Source organism: Microtus pennsylvanicus, chromosome 9 (assembly GCF_037038515.1).
Source record: "Microtus pennsylvanicus isolate mMicPen1 chromosome 9, mMicPen1.hap1, whole genome shotgun sequence".
Lineage (NCBI taxonomy): Eukaryota > Metazoa > Chordata > Mammalia > Rodentia > Cricetidae > Microtus > Microtus pennsylvanicus.
This window is the reverse complement of record NC_134587.1, coordinates 37,846,795-37,868,245: the sequence shown is the minus strand read 5'-3', so window position 1 is coordinate 37,868,245 and position 21,451 is coordinate 37,846,795. Positions and strand designations below refer to the sequence as shown.

Here is a 21,451-nt window from a genome sequence, read left to right as displayed (position 1 = left end):
GTTTCTGTTTTTAAAATTGGCATACTGGATATGTACTTCTTCCCCCCTGATTAAAATATACTTTTTAAAATGGAAGTTCCAGTCATACAAGTCTTTCAGTTACAGAGGGAAATTGCTGACCAACACTAAGTTCTGTTCCTGAACTGTGCCTGCCTGTAGTTGTGTTAGTAGGTTTCTATGAAAGTTCTCTTCATTGGCTCTGGTCAGTGTTACCATCTCTGTGAGTAACAGTCTTGTTTCCTTCCTTACAACTCAATTACCCAGTCCTCCTGCTAATTTATATCATCAAAATATTTATATAATGCTCTATATTTTCTTCAGTATTTTCTGAGTCAGTGTTAAAATATTTAATCCTAGAAATATGTGAATACATGCACACAGCAGAAAAAAAGTTGGTCTCATAAAATAGCTATATTCCTTTCTATACTATTACCCACTGAAAAAAATTACAAAGAACAAATTCTTATAGATTCTTCTCTTAACTCTTTCTAATTCTTCCTTGTCCTCTGAGACTATAGCTTTCTTGTGTTTTTGACTTGTGTTTTCTCTTTCTCAGATTTCATTGAGTTCAGAATACAATATTGAGTAATTGGTCATGGAGGTGAGTGAACTGTTTAAGTGTTTGTAGTTTGAAACTACTCTTTATTTGACACTCAGTTGTGAGCAAATTTGATTATGGAATTCCAAGCTCATTTTTTTTCTCAGAAAATCTTAACAATACTTATGATTTGTGTTGGTAGCATTTAGATTTCAGTGTGGTTTGGTCTTTTGTAGATAACATGATGAATTTTAGGATTTTCTTTATATTTTTAAGAAATAGAATTCTGAAGTTTTACCAGAAGTGTCTGTGTTTAGGTCTCTCAGTAACCATTCTTGACATTTTATGAGGCTTGATTTGATAACCTTGTGCCTCCCTCCTTTATCTCTTGACAATAAACCTGTTTTTTAAAGAAATTCATACACACACACACATATCACTATTCTTGTTTTAATTTTGTTTGTTAGTACATGTTGCTAAATCTGGTTCACAGTGACTCATCATTTCCTATATTTGGGTCTTCAAAAATAATCTTTTTTTGTTTTCCAATTATGAGTGAGTTGTAACCATTTTACTTACCTTACCAATTGAATTATTCTTTTTCTAATACTTACTTTTATGAACACATTTTCAAAACAGTTTACTCTTGTTTTATTCAAATAAACTCTATGAGAAGACTTTTACTTTTTCCCCATCTTTGAGACAGTCTCCATGTGGCCCTGGCTGCGTAGAATCTGCTGTGTAAACTAAGCTGACCTCAAACTCGCAGTGCTCCACCTGTCTTTTCCTATTTCATAAGAAAATTTAAGTCTACAGTTATGTCTCCTGAATTGACTATATAAGGTGCTTGTTTCCGTTTTTCTTCTGTTTTAGTTCTTCTTTTGAATGTCTTTTTCTTCCCAATTGAATGTTAGTTAGCCTTATTGATCTGCTCATATTTTTGCTTAAATATGTTTTTAAAAATTATTTGAGATGGTAATATATTATTTCCTCTTTTCTTTTCTTACCTCCTAGCCCTTCCATGTGCCCTCCTTGTTCTCTTTCAAACTCGTGACCATTTATCTTTAATTGTTGTTACATACATGTGTTTGTACATAAAATATATATTTACATACACACACACAACCTGTTCAGTCCATATACTGTTACTTGTATATATTGCATGTATATGTTTTTCAGTGCTGGCCATTGAATAACCAGTTGGTGTAGTTCCTCCTGGGAAAGGTTATTTCTCTTGCTCTCAGCGTTCCTTAGTTGTCCCTAGTTCTTTGACCAAAGTTGAGGCCTCATGAGCTTTCACCCTTCCATGATAGCATGTCTATTGATGTTGCCCTTGTTCAGGTCTTCTTTAGGCAGCCATTTTAATGAGACTTCGTGGTCATAGCTTTTTTGACATTTCTGGGAGATACAATCTCACAGCAAGCTTCCTGTTTTTCTCTTCTGTGGGTATAAGGACTAATCTTTAGGGATTCTGCTGGTCTAGTAAATCAGTAGCTGTAGTTCCTCCTCCATGATCTGCTTACATTTTAAGGTATACAACAACTTTGTAAAGTAATACTGTATGGCTGGCATGGTTTTCTCTCAAGTTGTGCAGGTCTGTTTCCTCAGCAATGCTCTTCTGAGTAGAAACGTTGTGGACACTTCACTGTAAGAGGTCAGGGTGTCTCAGTGTGATCACTTCCTTGTATATTGGAATCTTTTACACATGTCAAAATAAAAGAATTTATTTTTTTTATAGAAAAGACCTTAATTTTATTTTCTGTTATCTTCTCTCCTTTTCCTAATATGCCTTAGGATACTCAGATAAGTACTGTGTGTCCTTTTTGCTTCTCATGAGCTGACATGCTTAGAAAAAAAATATATGTAGTCACGTATTCCACGTCTTTTTGTGTACAGTTCTTAGAATTTGTGAAGATGATAAAACCACGACTCATCTTTGTGAAAAGCCAGCTGTCTTAGCCAGCCCAGACCACCTTAGGGTTTTTTTTTTTGTTTTGTTTTGGTTTTCGTTTTTTTTTGTACTTCCCCAGAGGAATTATGTCTAGTTCCTTCAATTGTAATATTTCTCCTATTTCTTTGATAACTTGTTTATATTTATCTACCTTGAATACCTCAAAATTTGTTTTTCCACCAGTATCCCCACTTTTCATTTTTAGCCCTATTAGAGCTTGCTTATCATTTTCCTCATGAAAATATGTTATCTCATAGGTATATTGGGGGATAAACATGACAGATAAACAGTATGCATGTTACTGTCTTTAACTGTGCTGTTTAAAAGTTCCATCATTAGTATTGTCTCTTGAAATTTGAGAGAAGGCCTTTTTTGTGAATTGAAATCACGAAATCCATTTCCACTGCTTTGTGTTTTTAACTAAACAGTATTTTGTGCTACTAACATGCTCAAAATTCTTCTTCAAGCATCTAGTGTAAGCCTTTGCTCAGAACAGGTAAGCACAAGTTATTCTGTGACAGGATCTCACTCAGCTGCCTAGCCTTGACCTGGAACTCAGTGTGTAGGGAAGGAATTCCGTGTACCTGGAAAGCTACTGCCTCAGTCTTTTGATTATTTCGGATTACAGGTGTGCACCACCACTGCTAGTCATTGTCAAATATTTTTCTTCAACTATCAAACTGAGCTTTTTACTTTATTTTTTTGATTAATGTCATAAATTACAATAATAGTTTTTAATGATAATCATTCAGTTACTTTTTATTGTGCACCACTGTACAGCCGGACCAGTGCTTACATTTCAGATACACACAAAACAAAGGGTGCTATCCTTAAATGAATATCCTTAAGGAATTAAAAAAAAATCAATGAGATGCTAAGAATGAGGCTTAAAGAATGAATCATTTAATTACGAATTTGTGAAATACTAAAATAAATTTATAGTCTTTCCTTTTTTCCTTTTTACACAATATAGTTAATGTGTATCAGTTTTATTAAGTCAAAACCTGGGTTTTGATTTTCTTTATTGTTCTTTGGTTGTCTATGGTATTTGTCTTTCTCTAATCTTATTTAATTACACAAATTTTATTTTATGTGCCCTTCTTTTTTTTTTTTTCATTCCTTATGGTATAATGGTAGCACATTGACTTGACCCTTTTTTCTTATTAGTTCATGAGAATTTCATATATTGTGCTTTGATCATATTCCCCCTCTGTCTTATTTAGGGTTTCTATTAATGGTGATAAGAAAACCATGGCCAAAGCAATTTGGGGAGGTAAAGGTTTATTTCATCTTCCAACTCTCAGGCTGCACTTTAATCACTGGAACAAGTCAGGACAGGAACTCAAAGCAGAAACTGAAGCAGAGGTGTTGGAGGAACACTGCTTATCCTTATGATTTGCTCAGCCTGCTTTCTGACTGTATACAGGATCCCTTGCCCAAGGATGTGTTGTTGGTTTTTTATTCTAGCCCAATATTGGAACACCAAAATGATGTTGTTTCTTTTTATTCTTTTTACTCTTTTGACTTTTTGGGGGGCTCGCCACATTTATTTGGTCAGCTCCCAAATAAATCACACAGAGAGGCTTATTCTTAATTATAAACACCTGGCCTTAGCTTGACTTGTTTCTTGCCAGCTTTTCTAAACTTAAGTTATCCTGACTACCTTTTGCCTCTGGACTTTTCCTTTTCTTATTTCTGTAAATCTTACTTTCACTCTTATTTCGAGGCTGGCTGGATGACTGGCTCCTGATATCCTTACTCCTTGTTCTATCTTGCTCCCTCCTCCCTTATTCTCTTGCTCCTTCTTCCTTAGATTTCTCCTCCTATATCTTCTCTCTGCAGGCCAGCCCCACCTATCCTTTCTCCTGCCTCACCATTAACCATTCATCTCTTTATTGGACCATCAGGTGTTTTAGGGAAAGAGTCACAGCTTCACAGATTTAAACAAATGCAGTATAAATAAAAGCAACACACCTTAAAATAATTTTCCACAAGGATGTGAGCTGAGCTTACTACCCACATCTATCACTAGTCAAGACAATACCCCACAGCCTTACCTACAGGTTGATCTTAATGAGGCACTTTCTCAATTACTGTTTTCTTTGCTCAGATAATTCTAGCTTATGTTAAGTTGACATAAAACTAGGAACATACTCCCTTATTCAACTCTTAATTCAGCAGTTCGCAGCCTTCTCATGCTGCTACCCTTTCATACATTTCCACATGTTTTGGTGACAGACAACCATAAAATTATTTTCTTTGCTAATTCAATTTTGCTATTGCTATGAATTGTATTGTAAATATCTGTGGTTTCCAGTGGTCTTAGGTGACCCCTGTGAAAGGGTCATTTGATCCCCAAAATGGTTAGTGTCCCTATCTTTTTTTTTTTTTAAGTGGTTTAGGCGCTTAATTCTGTGAGTCTCTTCTTAGAACTGCCTTCACCTTGTTTCACATTGTGGCATGTTTTGTTTCTATTTTTGTTCAATTCTAGGGATTTAAAAATTAATTTCATTTCTGCCTTTGTCAAATTCTTATTCAAAAGTATATTATTTATTTTCATGAATTTGTGTAATTTCTGTTATTTCCATTGCTGTTGATAGCCAGTGTTACTCCATTGTGTTCAGATAGAATGCAAATTGTTATTTCAGTTTTTGTGTGAGTGTTGACTTGTTTTATGCCCTCATCTGTGGTTGATGTTGGAGAAAGCTCCATGGGCTACTGAAAAGAAGAATGTGTATTCTTTAGTGTTTGGGAGGAGTGTTCTATAGATATTTGTTAGGTCCATTTGACTCGTGGTGTTACTAACTCTAGGCTTTTTATTGTTGTTTCTAGATGACCTTTCTATCTGTGAAAGTGGGGTATTGGAAATACCCACTATCACTCTATTGGGGTCAGTCTTTGAATTTTATATTGAATGGTATTTCTGATATTGAATTTGGTGCCTCTGTGTTTGGTGCCATATGCTTAGGTTTGCACCATCATGTTGGTGCATTTTCCCTTTAATGAGTGTAAAATGTCCTTATCTTTGCTAATTTTTGTTTGAAATCTGTTTTGTTAGATACTAGAATAGCTATCTTATGTTCTTAGTTCTATGTGCTGGGAATGCCTTTTCCCATCCTTTACCCTCAGGTGGTAGCTATCACTGATGGTCTGATATGCTTCATGGAGGAAGCAAAAAGGTGGATTTATAACCCAGTCTGTGAATCTGTCTTTTCATTGATAAGTTTAGAACACTTGTATTCAGAGTTATTTATATAACATGTGTTAATTCATGTCAGTTTGTTGATTTTTTTTTTGGTAGTTTTTACTTGTTTTGTTTTTCAGGTTTCTTTTTATAAACACCTGTCCTGGTATTGATTTTTTTGTTTGTTTGATCCCTCTGACTTAGGTGTTTTTATTTATTTTTTCTTCAGATTGAACTGTTCTTACTAGTATCCACAGTGGAATAGTCTTAATAGTTAACTATTTGTCATCTGTTTTTATCATAAAAAAATTTACTTCTTCAGTTTTAAGAGTTTTTTTGTTTGTTTGTTTTGTTCTGTTTTTTGTTTTTCGAGACAGCGTTTCTCTGTAGCTTTGGGGCCTGTCGCCTGGCCTGTCTTGGAACTAGCTCTTGTAGATGAGGCTGGCCTTGAATTCACAGACATCTGCCTGCTTCTTCCTCCCAAGTGCTGTGATAATAGTTTTTCTTGGTCTAAAATTCTGTTTGACAGTTGTAGTCTTTTGGAACTTGGAAAACATCTTTCCAGGCTCTTTTGGCTTTGAAGATTTCTGTTAGATATTGTAGTATTCGAATTGTATGTGACTTTATAGGTATGCCCTTTGTAATGAGACTTGGATATTTTTCATTTGTAGCTTGCAATATCCCTTCTCTATTATGTATTGGTAATATTTTTACTGTAATACATGGTGGAGTATTATTATTTTTTTGTCTGTTTGCTATTCTGTAGGTCTCTTTGGTTGGGCACTCTTTTCTATTAGTTTAGAAATTTTTCTCTTATGTTTTTCTGAAGATATTCTGTGTGCTTTCCCTATGGTGTTCTTCACCATAAGTCAGCGGTAGGTTTATTCATGGTTATTATTACATTTCCATGTTTTGTTCATGTGTTTGTTTTCAAACTTTCCCTTGAAGTTTACCAGGTGTTCCAATTCCTCTGCTTCTCTACCATCCCTGACTTTCTATTTTTAATGTGATCAATTCTATTGGTGAGGCTTTCCACTGGGGTTTTTTAATTGACTTACTGAATTTTTCATTTCAAGTTTTATTAAAGCTTGGGTTTTCTTCATAGACTCAAAGTCTGTTATCCTATTTTGGATTGACCTCCTTATTTCACTCTTCTGTCTTTGTGTTCTTTGAGGTGTTTAACAATATTTACAATCATTCCTTTGAATTCTGTGCCTGGGAGTTTTCCCAGGTTATTTTCGATATGGACTGTTATGGGATTTCCCTTTTTGAATTAGATATTTTGTTTTTCATATTTTTTATGTATTTAGATTGTGCATTTGTTGTTAAATTTTTCTTTTTTTTTGCAGATCACTTTCAACACGGGTGTTTCTAGTGTTCATGGGAAGATTCATAGCGGGGTTGAGATGTCTATGTTCCCCATTGACCTGATATTTCAGGCTATGGCTCATCTGTTTGTCAGCTTTAGTCTGGTGCTCTCTGAAATGATCAAGTCACTTGGAACAAGTGTTCCTGAACTGAAGGCTGTGGATACGGCAACTGAGGATCTCAGGCAGCTGCCTAGGCTCTGTTAAGTTGTGAGAGAGTTGACTGGGTTTCTTCAGCCTTGCCTGGAGAGTTCCTTCTGGGGGCAGGCTGAGAAATGGGGAGTCCCAAAGGAAAGGAGAGTAGTTGGAAGGGATGTTCCTGGCAAGTTATTATGGGGATTAGGGGTAACCTGAATGGAAGAGGGCTGGCAAGGGGCATTCAGGCAGCCTCTATGTGTCTTTATGATATATGGGCAAGGTGGAGTGTCCCTGGTGCGGAGTGGTCTTAAGACTTTTTAAATGCATGTGTTCAGCTGCTTTCTTAACTGAGCACAGCTGTCACCTCATGGCCTAAGCTATGGTATATTTATGTTGCTCTTTTTTTCCCTTGTCTCAATGTATGTCTTGTGAATTTTTTCCATTTATTGTTTAATTTCACATATTTATGGATTTCACTTGATATAAATTTCTAGTTTGACTCTTAATAAGAGGGAATGCTTTATATGACTGTAGTCTTAAAATCTTTTGAGTTGTTTTGTGGATTTCAGCTGTTAACGACTGAAATGACTGCTAGATCAGATTCTTTTATACTCCTGTTAAAGGCATCTTCTTATGACTTGTTCTTCTGCGTAATGATATGTTCATCTATTAGTAGAGAATGTTCTCTTCTTGTTTCTATTCGGTTAATTTTTGCATGATAGAATTAAATGGTTCTATGTGTGTGTGTGTGTGTGTGTGTGTGTGTGTGTGTGTGTGAGAGAGAGAGAGAGAGAGAGAGAGAGAGAGAGAGAGAGAGAGAGAGAGAGGAGAGAGAAACTTTAGACTTTGATTTCTGTGATCATCGATCTGGAGGAGCAGGAAAGATGCACATGCAGTGCCTGTGTATTAAGTTCTCAATTAACTTTTAGTCTCTGCAGATTGCCTGTTACTTTGGGGACACTTACTAATTTTTTTCCTTAATTTTTTCCATTTTATTGAAAATAGATTTTTTTACACAGTATATCTTGATTACAATTTACCCCTCCCCCCTTTTCCTAGTTATTTCCCACCTTCATTCCTCAGGAAAGAACAGGCTTCTAAGAGAAAATGATAAAATATAACCATCTAAGTTTCTATTTCTATTGCTGTGATGGAACACTATGACCAAAAAGCAAGTTGGGGATGAAAGGGTTTATTTGATTTGCACTTCACCACTGCTGTTGATCACTGAAGGAAATTAGGACAAGAACTCAAACTGGGAAGGATCCTGGAGGCAGGACCTGATGCAGAGGCCATGGAGGTGGTGTGCTGCTTACTGTCTCGCTTCCACTGAATTGCTTAGCTGGGTTTCTTACACACCCAGGACCACCAATGCAAGGAAGTACCAGCTATGATGGGCTAGGCCCTCTGTCACTACCCTCCAGGCCTGCCTACAGGCTGATGTTTTTGGCACATTTCCTCAGTTGAGGCTACCTCCTCTCCAGTAATTCTAATTTGTGTCAAGGTGACATAAAACCAGCCAGCAGAATAACAAAGATAAGATAAAAACATCATATTTGAATTGGACAGGACAAACCAGCAGAAAAAAAGGGAGCACAAGAGTCTGAGACCTACTCGTTTGCACAGTCAGGAATCATGTGAAAGCACTAAACTGGATCCATAATGTGTATGCTGCAGATCTGGTACAGGCCTGTGCAGGCCCTGTGTATACTGTTTCAGTTTCTGTGAGTTCATATGAGCTTTGCTTATGTTGATTTACAGGACCTTGTTTTCTTAGCATCCATCATCCCCTCTGGCTCTAACACTCTTTCTGCCTCCTCTTCTGAGGGGTTCCCTGAGCTCTGAGGGGAGGGATTTGATGAATACCTCCTTTTTTTGGAAGGCTGAATGTTCCAAGGTCTTTCATTCTGTGTGTAATGTCTTGCTGCAGGAGTGTGTGTGTGTGATGGGGAAGGGTGGCCTTTGTATTCGTTCTCATCTGCTGTAGAAGGAAGCTTCTCTGATGTCAACTGAACAAGGCGGTGATCTATGAATACAGCAGAATATTATTAGAAGCCCCCCCCCCTTTTTTTAATCCAGCAGTATTTTGTTTTACCCTAGGTTCCTAGTCTACCTCTGGCTTTTGTTTACCCAAGCAGGTGTCACCTATAGGTTCCATCTGTGAAGACATTGTTGAGCACAGGGTTTGTGGCTGGTTTGGTGCTTATGTTTCTCTTTTGGTAGTGTGCAGAGTGTTTTCTGTACCAAAGCCACTAGAACATGGGGAGAAGGCTCTATGTATATACCAGCTCAGCTTCCTTCTGCTCAATGCATTCTGTAGATGTTGTCTTCAGCAGTGAGGCCTTACTGACAGTTTGTAAAGAGAAGCCTATAGTCTTGGCAACTGCCTGAGTTGTTGGAGATTTCCTTTGGCCAACAACTTAATTAGATGTAACCCAATTCTAGTCCTGGAAGATTTGTTTGATAATGAGATTGCCTGTTGGGACTCTTGTTTTCCCATCATTTGGCAATTTCATTTAGATTGCCTTTATATATGTATTTTAGGAAGATTCTACTTTATGTGATTTTCATACTACCCCTCAAATAGCCCTTAAGTTAAGCTCTTTCTCTTCATAGTCCCTCCCTCAACTCCTTCCCCCCTGTTCTTCCTTCTCCACTTCCCCCTCCCCACTTGATCCTCCTAGTTCAGCCATCACCCCATCCTTCTATAATGATCTATTTGATTTCCCATTCCTCACAAGTTCTATTTGTACCCTTTAGTCCCTTGTTCTGTACCTGACCTCTGTTGTTCTAAGGATTGTTGTTTGTTTATCACTGACCTTAAAAGCTAATATCCACCTTTAAGCAATTACATACCATATTTGTCCTTCTGGGCCTGGGATACCTCATTCAGAATGATTTTTCTAATTAATTTCATCAATTTGTCTGCAAATTTCAGAATGTAATTTTTTTTTAATGGCTGAGTGATACTTTATTGTGAAAACGAACCACATTTTCTTTATCCATTATCCTGTTAAGGACATGTAGGTTGTTTCTAGTTTTTGGCTATTGTGAATAAAACAGCAGCGCGCATACTTGAGTAGATGTCTTTGTGTTAGGAGGAACCATCTTCTGTGTCTATATCCAGCAGTGGTTTATCTGGGTCTTGAGGAAGATAAAGAGGTGAAACAGAGGCAAACCCTTGAGCCAGACTTTCAGAGAGTTACCAAGCCAGTTCAGGATAGAATCACAGTTGTTTTAGAATAAAGTTGACATGTTCTCTTTGGTACACCTTAGGGATTACTCCATTCTGCACTAGCCTCTTTCCCGTCTAACTGAAGATTTCTTATCTATTGCATATGAATTTCTTCATCTTATTTCTTTTATTTGCTTTTAATTTTACATATTTTATTTTAAAATTTCAACATATAAAAAGTAATGTTTTCCAAGCCTGAAGAGCATATATTAATGCCAGCAAATAAAAATATTTATAGATGAATGAATTATAATTTGTCAGATTTCCTTGCTGTATACCAGACCTTATCAAATCTCACTTATTGTTTACATTAACCTTTAAAAATAAGTGATTATATTTTCTTTTTTTTTCTTTTTGTTTTTTTTGAGAAAAGGTTTCTCTGCAGCTTTGGAGCCTGTCCTGGAACTAGCTCCTATAGACCAGTGAGGCTGCCAACTCAGAGATCTGCCTGCCTCTGCCTCCTGAGGGCTGGGATGAAAGGCGTGCACCACCACTGCCTAGCTTTGTCATAGTCTTTTAAGAGTTTCTTTTTATTATTGTTTTTGAGACAAGGTCTTGCCATGTAGCCCAAGTTGCCCTCACAATCACAGTCTTCTTTCTTTTGCTTCCAAGTGCTGAGGTTATGAAGGTTATGGGTGTGTGCCATCATCTCTTTTAGGACATGAGTTTCTTGTTCATATTTAAGTGGAGTAAAAATCAAAACTGCTTTATATGGAGGTTGTTGCGTTCTTTTCCTCTTTCTGACTGGGAGGTAATTTCAGCGAATTTATCCATTCAAGAAGTAGGTGAGTATGGTGTATATGTCTTACATATCTAGAAATACTATCATTTTGCTTTTTAAGCCTGAAAAAAGTCCATGAAATTAGTAATCATTCTGTTTTCCCTAAGTTTTGACCAGAAAGTAGAAAAATGAGGCCACACTAACTTGCTTTTATTTCCTCATTTTGAATTTCATAGAAATATATTTCATTGGTGATTTCTCTGTGTGTGGTTGATTGTTTTGTTTTAATGTGTTTGTAGAAAGGGTGAGTGGGCACTTGCATGACCCACATGTAGAGATTAGATGACAGTCTCAGGCGTCAATTCTTTCTTTTTGCCTTGTGGTCAGTTCTCTCTTTTTATCATTTTTTTTCCTCATTCAAGTAAAGGGAATCTGTTTGTTAGGGTTGATGGAAAGAGCCTTTGTCATCTGAGCCATCTCACTGGCCTAAATTTGAATTCTTATTTTGGTTGGTTATTGTTAACCTCATTCATTATCTCAGTCAAGTCTGTATAACTCAGCAGTGGTACACCACTGAAGACAGTGACTCCCTTCCCCAATGCTGCTTCCCTGTGAAGAGTCCACGCCTGCTGTGGAAAGCACTCCATTCATGAATGGATGGGTTCAACCTTGGTCGGAAAGTACTTACAGGTTGACTTTTCTGTGCAGCAGTATCAGTTTCTGGTCTTTTGGTCCATTTAGAATTTATTTATTTGTATTGGTAGGACAAAAAATGATGGTGAGGTTTCATTTTTCTGCGGATAGATATTAGGTTTTCTTGCAGCATTTGTTTGAGATGTTCTCTTTTCTCTAGTGTCTGCTTTTGAAGTCTTTATCAAAAGCCAGTTGGTTGTAGTTGCATGGCAGAAGTTGAATATTTTAAAATTATATTCTTTGTTATTGTTGACTGGGTTCTTCTTCCGTTCTCCTCCATTCCTTCTATTGTTCTTTCCTTTTCTGCAGTTTTCTTGCCTCGTGCTCTACCCTCTCACTGCTTCTCCCTTTTCTCCTTTTCTTCCTTCTGTTTTCTTTGTTTTAGTTTTGAAACAGGAGATTGGAATTTGCCATGTAAAGCAGGCTGTGTTTCTGTACTGCTCTCTGCCTAGGTCTCCAGGTCTGCACATTGATTCCTGGCTTCTGCTTCATATCTCTGTTGCAGAGTTTTAAAGGGCTTCTTCATTCCCAGTTTTATTTGCTAGTTTATCTTTTATAGCTTTATTTCTTTCTCAGTCTTTCAAGTGACTTACTTCAATCTTCATTTTCTCTTCTCGCATTAGTGTTCAATAGTTTTAGAGAAAATTATGTCTCTTTTTATTGAAGGATTTGTCTCCTTGAAGGTATATCCCTCCATAGGATTAATGTGGTTTCTTTATCAGTTCTTAAATCAAAAGTAGGTTGTTATTGCTCTTACACAGTATATTCAACAACATCAACAATGACAATCAGAGGAGAGGAGGAGAATGGAAAGTTAGAATACTGAAGATGAGAACACAGTCCAACAATAATGAAATATATTGCTTTAGGGTATTAAAGTTCTCTTATACTACTACAACCAACTGAATTTTGGCACAGATTTCAAAAGTACACATTGGAGAAAGAAGAGCATGTCAAACAAATGCTGTTCAACTACATTCAGATAGATGGATGATTGTGCATCCAAACTGATTTGGTACAGGAACAGATAACTAGAAGGGAAGTACATGATTCAGTACACCTCTGAAGGAAACACTGTGAGAGAGATACAGTCTTAGCACACAGCCAGGTTGTTGGAATTCTCTGTAGGCTGTTGCAGAGTCTGTTCTTTGGTAAGAATGGGGATGACAAGTACTTACTGCGATAACTTGCTCATGGCCCTTTGGACTTCAGGAAGTTAATGGCAGAAGATGAAGCAGACATTGATGTCATTAAGTTTCTATAACATGTTATGTTACATGGATATTTTTGATTTGTGATATTTTGAAAAATAGTGTCATATATAAATATTAATCTTGTTTAGATTTCAGTTGTTTTGGTTGACAGATGTTTGTTTTAATTTATTAAAAATTTCTAAAATTATTTTAACACTTCATGTGTCCCTTCAAATCTAATTTTAATAATAATTTTTCTCAACCTTAAATATATTCTCTCTCTTAATTTTCTCAAAGGTTGATCAATAAATTTATTTTTTTTCCTTGTAGCTAAATTACTCCAGTTTGTGGGATAATATATGAATCTTAAGCTTCTTCTAAAGTGGCAATGTCTATGGAACCTACTCCATCTCTGTCTGGAGATATGTCTCCTAGCCCTGTTGCAGAAAGCTGGTGTTACACACAGGTACCTGCCTTTTAAAATGCATTTGATGTTTGTTGCATAAATTTTCTGGTCATGACAAGTTGATGTAAAATGTCAAACAGTGTGACATCATCACTAGAAGATTAGAATGCATATTTGGATTGTGACAAGAGATTGTCATGCATATAAAAGTGGCTTTCTAATCTTATAGGTTAAAGTAGTGAAATTTTCCTACATGTGGACTATTAATAACTTCAGTTTTTGTCGAGAAGAAATGGGTGAAGTGTTAAAGAGTTCAACATTTTCTTCTGGCCCAAATGATAAAATGAAATGGTAAGCATTATTATTATATTTTTAACTGTATTTATCTTACTTTGGTTCATTGTTGTTGTTGGTCCTATGGGTATTAGTATAATTTTTACATTAAATTAGTCATTAATTTCTATTCAAATGGAGAAATTGAAAAAACATGGACTTATTACAGGAGTGCTGTTGAGATATTAATTTGCAGGTGATTTCAGCATTTCCTGTCCTTTTGTTAATATCAAATACTAAATTCCTCTAAGTGACCTCTTGTTTTATTTTAGGTGCCTGAGGGTAAACCCAAAGGGGTTAGATGATGAAAGTAAAGACTACTTGTCCTTATATTTGCTCTTAGTCAGCTGCCCAAAAAGTGAGGTTCGAGCAAAATTCAAATTTTCCCTTCTGAATGCTAAAAGGGAAGAAACAAAAGCAATGGGTAAGTGATTGGCAAATTGGGGGAAAGAGTCTCTTTATCTACATACAGTGACTTTACCTAGAAAAGTTTTGGATTATTTTCCTCCCTCAAATTTCCTTAGTCTAAAAATTTATCTGTAGCCATTATTTCATTGTGCATTTCACATTGTAAAGTTTTAGCTTCTGTAGACATACAGAAGTACTTAAAATAATGTTAAATTTTAACTACTTATTATCTTAAAATGACATTTCACTGTCTCTTGGAAAAATAGTTGCTGCTGAAACAGGATTCTTGGTCAATGTCATTAGAAAATTTCTCCTCCCTTGCCTTCTTGCTACACAGCAATATAAAGGAGGTGGAGGGCTGTAAACTGCCACACTGAGTTGTAAATAATTGTGAATCAAAGAACCAAATAACTTCATTACACATAAACTTTTTAATATTTATGTTTACATATTATGTGATGTTTAAAATAGAGTGTTTTACTTAAGTCATAGCCTGATTGTATGGATAATACTATATAATGAATACTTTCTGATGAGAATCTTATGTATTTTGTAGTGTACAGTTGAGCAGTACCTAAGATGTTTGAAATGTCTTAGATATCAAAATCTTTTACAGATTATACTAAAAGCATCTTTTGCCCTTTTATGTATGAAACTATATTCCATGAGATTTTTCTAAAATCTTGGGAATGGCAAGCGGCTTTTTAACATTCTCACCAATTTGAAGTTTTCTATAATTCAGAAAATTTAAATCAATAGGATGGGTTCACCAGGAGAACTTGAAAGATTTCTTAATGAGGGCCGGGTGATGGTGGCACATGTCTTTAATCCCAGCACTCGGGAGGCAGAGGCAGAGGCAGATAGATCTCTGTGCCAACCTGGTCTACAAGAGCTAGTTTCAGGACAGGCTCCAAAGCTACAGGGAAACTCTGCCTTGAAAAACATGCATACAAACAAACAAACAAACGAATGAATAAAATTCTTAATGAATCAGAGCGCCTAGTTTTAAGGGGAGAAACAGGAAAAGATACATTCTAACAGAGTTTTGAAATTAGATGATGACTACTTACGCCTGTGTTAGTGTGTTTTGATTTTATTTCATTTAGGCAAGCACTATGTGTGTGTGTGTGTGTGAGAGAGAGAGAGGGGGGGGAGGGACAGAGAGACAGAGAGTGACAGAGACAGAGAAACAGTGTGAGAGACAGAGAAAGATGGATAGAGAGAGAGACAGACAAAGAGAAAATGAGTGTCTGTGTGTCTGTATATGTTTTTTCCTTCTATCAGATATGATGTCTTTGCTTAAGAGAGTCAGAAATCTTCATTTAAGTTCATTGACTCGCCAAACTTTTGAGCAACAATGAAGTGGTTTTATTCTCCTTGACACGTTTTTTCAGATACTTTATTTATACACATGGTTAATGAATCACAATGAATATTCTATTTATGTCCTGTACATCTATATTTCTTTACCATTAAGGAAAAAATATATCTTTGATACTTGTTTTATTTAAACTTCTGTTTTCCACCAGAAAGCCAAAGAGCTTATCGATTTGTGCAGGGGAAAGACTGGGGATTTAAAAAATTCATTAGAAGGGATTTTTTGCTTGATGAAGCCAATGGTCTCTTACCAGATGACAAGCTTACGTTATTCTGTGAGGTGGGTATGTTTTTATTAATAAAGAATTCCATGGTTTACTTAGTGATGTGGCAAAAGTACGAACTAGGTTAATACTTTTGAAATTAAAGTGATTGATATGTTTCATAAATTCTTTTGCAAATTCAGCATAAAAAGCTGACTAAAGTTATCTTACAAATTAATTTGATGTTCTGTATTTTTTATCCTGTCTCTAGTTGTTTGTATAGCTATGCCTACCATATACTAAATCCTTCTTATTGAATGAGCTGGATATGTCTATCTTTGTTGTGTTTATTTAATATCTTCTTCATTCTGAATAACTGTGATATAAGAAACCAGTTTTTAGGTTAATCTGATTCAACTTTAGTACTCATAGTTTGATTGAATAAAAAGCATATGGAAAACATTGTCTTTCAAGCTGTTGGATTAACATCGTCAAATAGGTGTTAATATTCTAAAAAACAAATCTGAGATGTTAATGATATGCCCACATATTTTGACAAACATAAATGCTTAATTTATATTCATAACACATCATATTTTGAAAATTATGAGCATTTCCTGTACCTGGAATTTACTCTTGATTTTCATTTTTGGTTTGGGTTTGCTTCTGTCATTTTTATCATTGGGTAGACTTATTCATATGAAATCATGAGATTTATTTTTGTAGAGTAAACCCAAAGATTATATTTTCAAGATTACCATCTGCATGTCATTGTATTGTATCATACTGAAGATGTTTTGGAGTTGAAATAAGACCATAGAGAAATACTTGCATATATGAACTATACAATTTATTTGTTATAAATACAATTACTTGGGTAGTTTCTCATGATTTCAAGGGAAAAAAACGGTAACATTTGTTTGCAATAAGAAGGTATTTAAGTAGTATTTTAAATAAAAGTTTATACTGTTATAATAAAATAACAGATTTTATTTATAAAATAAAAGAAGTTATACTTTTTTTGCGTTTAATATAGCCTCTTCCAGAATTTTTAGAGTTTACCTTAATTTAAAAATGTTTGTTTTTTTAAACTGTTATCTTAGAATTTAATGATCTTTAAAGATTATTTGGGTAATGTATTAAGGAAAAACCAAGCAACAACCTGAGAATCTTGAGTAAGTGAATGAACCTTCTTTAGAAAAGAATCTAAGTAATCTGTATTATAGACCTGAAGTAGTGTGTGATAATAGGTATTTTTCGAGTGTATGTACTGGAACCTAGACAATCAATAAATTCAGAATTAAGGCTGAAATTAATTTTAGGATTATTCAAGTATGCATTTTGAATTTTGTTATTTTTATGCTAAATAATAATTCTGGTGACCCATAGAATGTATTATGACACATGGTTTTAAGTTGGTAATGATCAGATCCCATTTTTAGATCTTGAAATGCGCTTTTCACCAGCCCAGACATGATCTCTTGGACACTAGGGCATAGGTGGGCAAAAATCACCTTTAAGCAACATTCTTTGTGCCCTCCATCATTCCTTCCATTCCTCTCATGGATGCCCTTCCTTCTACAGCATCTCCACACTGCTTGCAGAAGAGGAGGAAGCTTGCACTGCCCTCCCTAGAGAACTGGCACCTCCCCCTCCACTGCAAGTGGTGCTGTAGACAGGTAAGGCAGCTGGGTGCTACCCGTTTTTATGCAAGACATAGCTTAGTCTTGCAGTCTGTGTAGTGGCTCACGTGGCAAGAGTTAGATGAGAATTTCCAACAGTGTAAACAGCCATACTTCCTTTCCCCAAGTGATGCAACAAGTGAGACTTGAGAATGAGTTAGAGAAAGGGAACATGGGTCAGACTCATTCATCTTTTGAAACCTTAAAAATTTTAAATTTTCTTGATAGTCTACAGATCTATGGCATTCCTTGATAAACAGAGAAATATATGTATAGCTAAAATAAATGAGAAGCTTTTCATAAAGCTAACTTCATTCTTTCTTAAGGACATATTTAAAGAAAACAATAAAACCTTTTCCTTTTTATGAGGTATCAAATTGACTTGACTGTTTAAAACACGGTAATAAGTGGAAGATGTGTTTTGTTTTCTGAACTCTTAGCTGTGAGAAATGAAAATGTGACTACCCTCTTGCCATCACCAGAACTTGTAAAATGGTTATTGAAAGGCACACACTCTTACCATCTACCTCTTCTAGGAGGTACATTAAACTGGACTTTTAAAATTTCCTCCTCTGTAGTGAGTATAGAGTAAGCAAGTCATTGATTAGAGACACAGCATTGTAGTCCTTTGTGGCTTTAGTAGCATTTTGCTTTTAGGATGGTTTTAGAGGGTTCAAGTTTTTAAAAGGTAGAACCAGTATTGTCTTCAGTCCCACAGAAGAGAAGAACCAGATTTGTTAGCTACATGCACATTCAGTTATACTGCTCAAATATTCTTCTTTGTTTTATGCTATATCCTTAGGGTGAATCAGTGGCAAGTTTAGTAAGGGAACTGTCCTGTTCATTAAGTCATTGAAAATCTCAGCCTTCTTCCTGAATTTTTCTCTCTAGGTTCCATAAATAAAGTTATTCATTACCTGTTCTCAATATTTTTATCATTTCAAATTTTAGATATCAGAATAATGAACCCATCACTTCTCAGTTTTAATTAGGTCATTAATTTCCATCCGAATTGAAATGTGTCATTGCCTTGCTAGCACTAGGGAGGTATGTGAGGAATACAAGTTTTTTAATTATGATTGTTTACACAGAATGCAGCTGTGCTTCACATCTGTGATGATAACGTCTGTTTTCTTTCATTCTTAGTTATGTCTGTCTATCTCTGTCATCTATTTATTGTGTGTTTTCCGTCAAGTTTTTACATTAAACATATTATCTTGGGGCCCAAAGAAATGATTCAGTGGGTAAAATCACTTGCCACGCGCATGCCTGATTCCTAGAACCCATGTAAAAAGCCAGATGTGGTGGCATGTACTTGTGGTCTAGCACTTCTGTAACAAATGAAAGTCTGAGATAGGAGAATCAGTCCAAAACTGTGGTCTAGCTTGAAATAACTTGACAACAAGACCGACTCAATCTCAGAAACAGGTAGAAGGAAAGAGTTTACTTCTCAAAGTTTTCCTCTGACTGCCACATTGGTGGTATGACACTTGTGCATTCGCATCACATGTACACACACACACACACACAATTATGTTACCGTGAATTAGAGACAACACATATGATTTAAGAAATCTTTTCCTAAATCAAATGTTACCATACTGTTTTATATGTGCTATGTAATTTATGTAGGTTAATAAACAGATATAGTTCTCTACCTAAAAATTTTAAGAGTAATGCTTAATATAAGCAATTAAATACATTATATACTAAAAAAATCCTAAATAAACCCTGAGTACTTATTTATATCAGTATTTATTACATTCCACGTGCATCATTAACTTCTGGTATAGTGATATATAATAAAATGGGACAATCAAGTAAAGATCAGGGAAGTATTTTTTTTCTCTTTGAAGGTACTGAAATTTGAATGATGGAAGTCTTAAAATAGAACCTTTATTATTGACTTTGTATACATAATAGCTTGGCCCCCATATTTTCATAGTACCTTCTCATAAGATTGTAGTAAATGCCTTTGATCAGAATTGTTATAAGGAAAGATAAGCACCTGGATATCTCTTCCCTGCCTGCTCAGTGTTGAGATTACACTTGATACTGTAATTGTTTTTTTCACATGGGGGCTAGAGATCATATTCTGGTCCTAATGTTTGTATAGCAGCAGGCAGTTTACCACCTAAACCATCCCAAAGCCTAATATGTGTATCTTTAAATTATACTTCCAAGAAACGAATTAAATTATCTATTGCTTTATGACAAATGTTCCCAATATTTAGCACTCAAAAGCATAACTAAAATAGCATATGTAAGTTAATTTTTAAAAATTGTTCATTTGCTCTGAATTATTTGCTTTGCTAGTTGAAGTACTTCTTTTTTGTTGTCATTTATTGTAATATGAAATTTTCAACATAATGTTATAGATTGCTTTCTTTTAAAGATGATGTGAAAGTTGAAAGATTTGATTCAGTAAACAGTGATCTTTAATGGGAACTACATAAAAGCAGTGTCACAGTTATCCCAGCTCTTATGATTTCACATAAAGTACATTTGTACTTTACTCATTTTTGTCTTTCCATAAAATATCGTGAACTTTGATAATTGCAGTCACTTTTGTGGGAATTCTTGTAACTAAAAGTTTCAAATCAATTTTAATAAATATTTCAATCAATTCTACTGATCTTGAAACTTGAAATTAAGTTCCCCATTTTTATTTTTATATCTCTTTTATTTTATTAATGTGGTGGGGGGTGCATCTCTGTCTACCAACAGAGTGCCTTTGGCCCAGAGAGGACAGAAACAGTGTTGTATTCCACGGGGTTGCAAGTGGTTGAAAATGTCCATGTCAGTGCTGGAAATCAAAGCTAGGTCATTTGGGAAAGGCAGTGCTCTTAACTCTTGAGCCAATTCTCCAGCCCCAAATTTCCAATTTCTGTATAATAATAGTTGTATGTCTCTGAAAACTATACAAGTTGTATGTATAATACCGTGAGTTGTTAATACAATGAGCTATAAGTGAAAAGCAACAACAGAATTTACTCTACAAAAATGTAAGCTTGCCAAGTTTGATGATGATATTGCAGAGTTTCTATTAGGAAATAATTTTGTGATTGTAATAATTTAACTTTTTAATCAATTGGTAAGACATTTACTTTTATATACACTGTCACTATTGAAAAAATATTTAGGTTATTTTTAAGCTTCTATGCTATTTCACTCACTTATATTAAATTTATTTAAGAGGGTACTAGGATTTTTGATCAATAATATATTGAATTAACCACGATACTTTAAGTTGAAAATATTAAATGTACACATAGTAACTGATTATTTAAAATACTGTATAAAATGTTTTCCTTGTTTTCTTCTTTATTAGGTGAGTGTGGTTCAGGATTCAGTAAATGTATCAGGATATACTAATACAAACACTTTGAAGGTACCAGAATGTCGGCTAGCAGAAGACTTAGGTAATCTCTGGGAAAACACAAGATTTACAGATTGCTGCTTTTTTGTGAGAGGAAAAGAATTCAAAGCTCATAAGTCTGTGCTTGCAGGTATCTTCTCCTTTGGATAATAAAATATTTTAAAAATAAATTTGTGCATTAAGTAATGGTGCTTATTATTGTTACAGCTCGATCTCCAGTTTTCAGTGCAATGTTTGAACATGAAATGGAAGAATGCAAAAAGGTAAATGTTGTTAAAATGTTATTAATTTGTATATATGTATAATGATAGAGTGCACATATTAAAAATATCTGTGTATGTTCTTGTTCTCAAGTTATATCAGGGAAGAACTTTAGAAACCACAGAACTGGGGGAAATGTGTTCTGAAATAAAACAGTAGGTACCTATCAATATTAATGCTCACTGAACATTCTAAGTAACAGCTGTTTTGATGTTCTCATTGCTAGAGCACTTGCCTCCATGCCTTGTGTTTCATCCCTAAGGAAAGAGAGGGAGGAGGAGGAACCGTACTGGAATATTGTTGAGTAATCTCTGGCTTCTGTGACATACTTTAGCCACCCATTTGGGGTACCTATATTCACACATTTTATAGCCAATCATAA

At 35.2% G+C, this 21,451-nt stretch overlaps 1 protein-coding gene across 2 annotated transcripts in view; it reads left to right on the top strand.

Moving 5' to 3' along the window:
• Spopl (speckle type BTB/POZ protein like) overlaps window positions 1-21,451 on the top strand; it is a 56,349-nt gene that overhangs the window by 16,909 nt on the left and 17,989 nt on the right. The window contains exons 2-8 of one of the 2 annotated variants that reach the window (XM_075985311.1): window positions 557-601; window positions 13,351-13,486; window positions 13,656-13,777; window positions 14,032-14,183; window positions 15,697-15,824; window positions 20,761-20,938; window positions 21,016-21,071. In XM_075985311.1, coding sequence (XP_075841426.1) covers window positions 13,409-13,486; window positions 13,656-13,777; window positions 14,032-14,183; window positions 15,697-15,824; window positions 20,761-20,938; window positions 21,016-21,071 — 714 coding nt within the window. In that variant the 5' untranslated portion in view covers window positions 557-601; window positions 13,351-13,408. The remainder of the gene's footprint in view (window positions 1-556; window positions 602-13,350; window positions 13,487-13,655; window positions 13,778-14,031; window positions 14,184-15,696; window positions 15,825-20,760; window positions 20,939-21,015; window positions 21,072-21,451) is intronic. The other variant, XM_075985310.1, reaches the window with a different exon arrangement.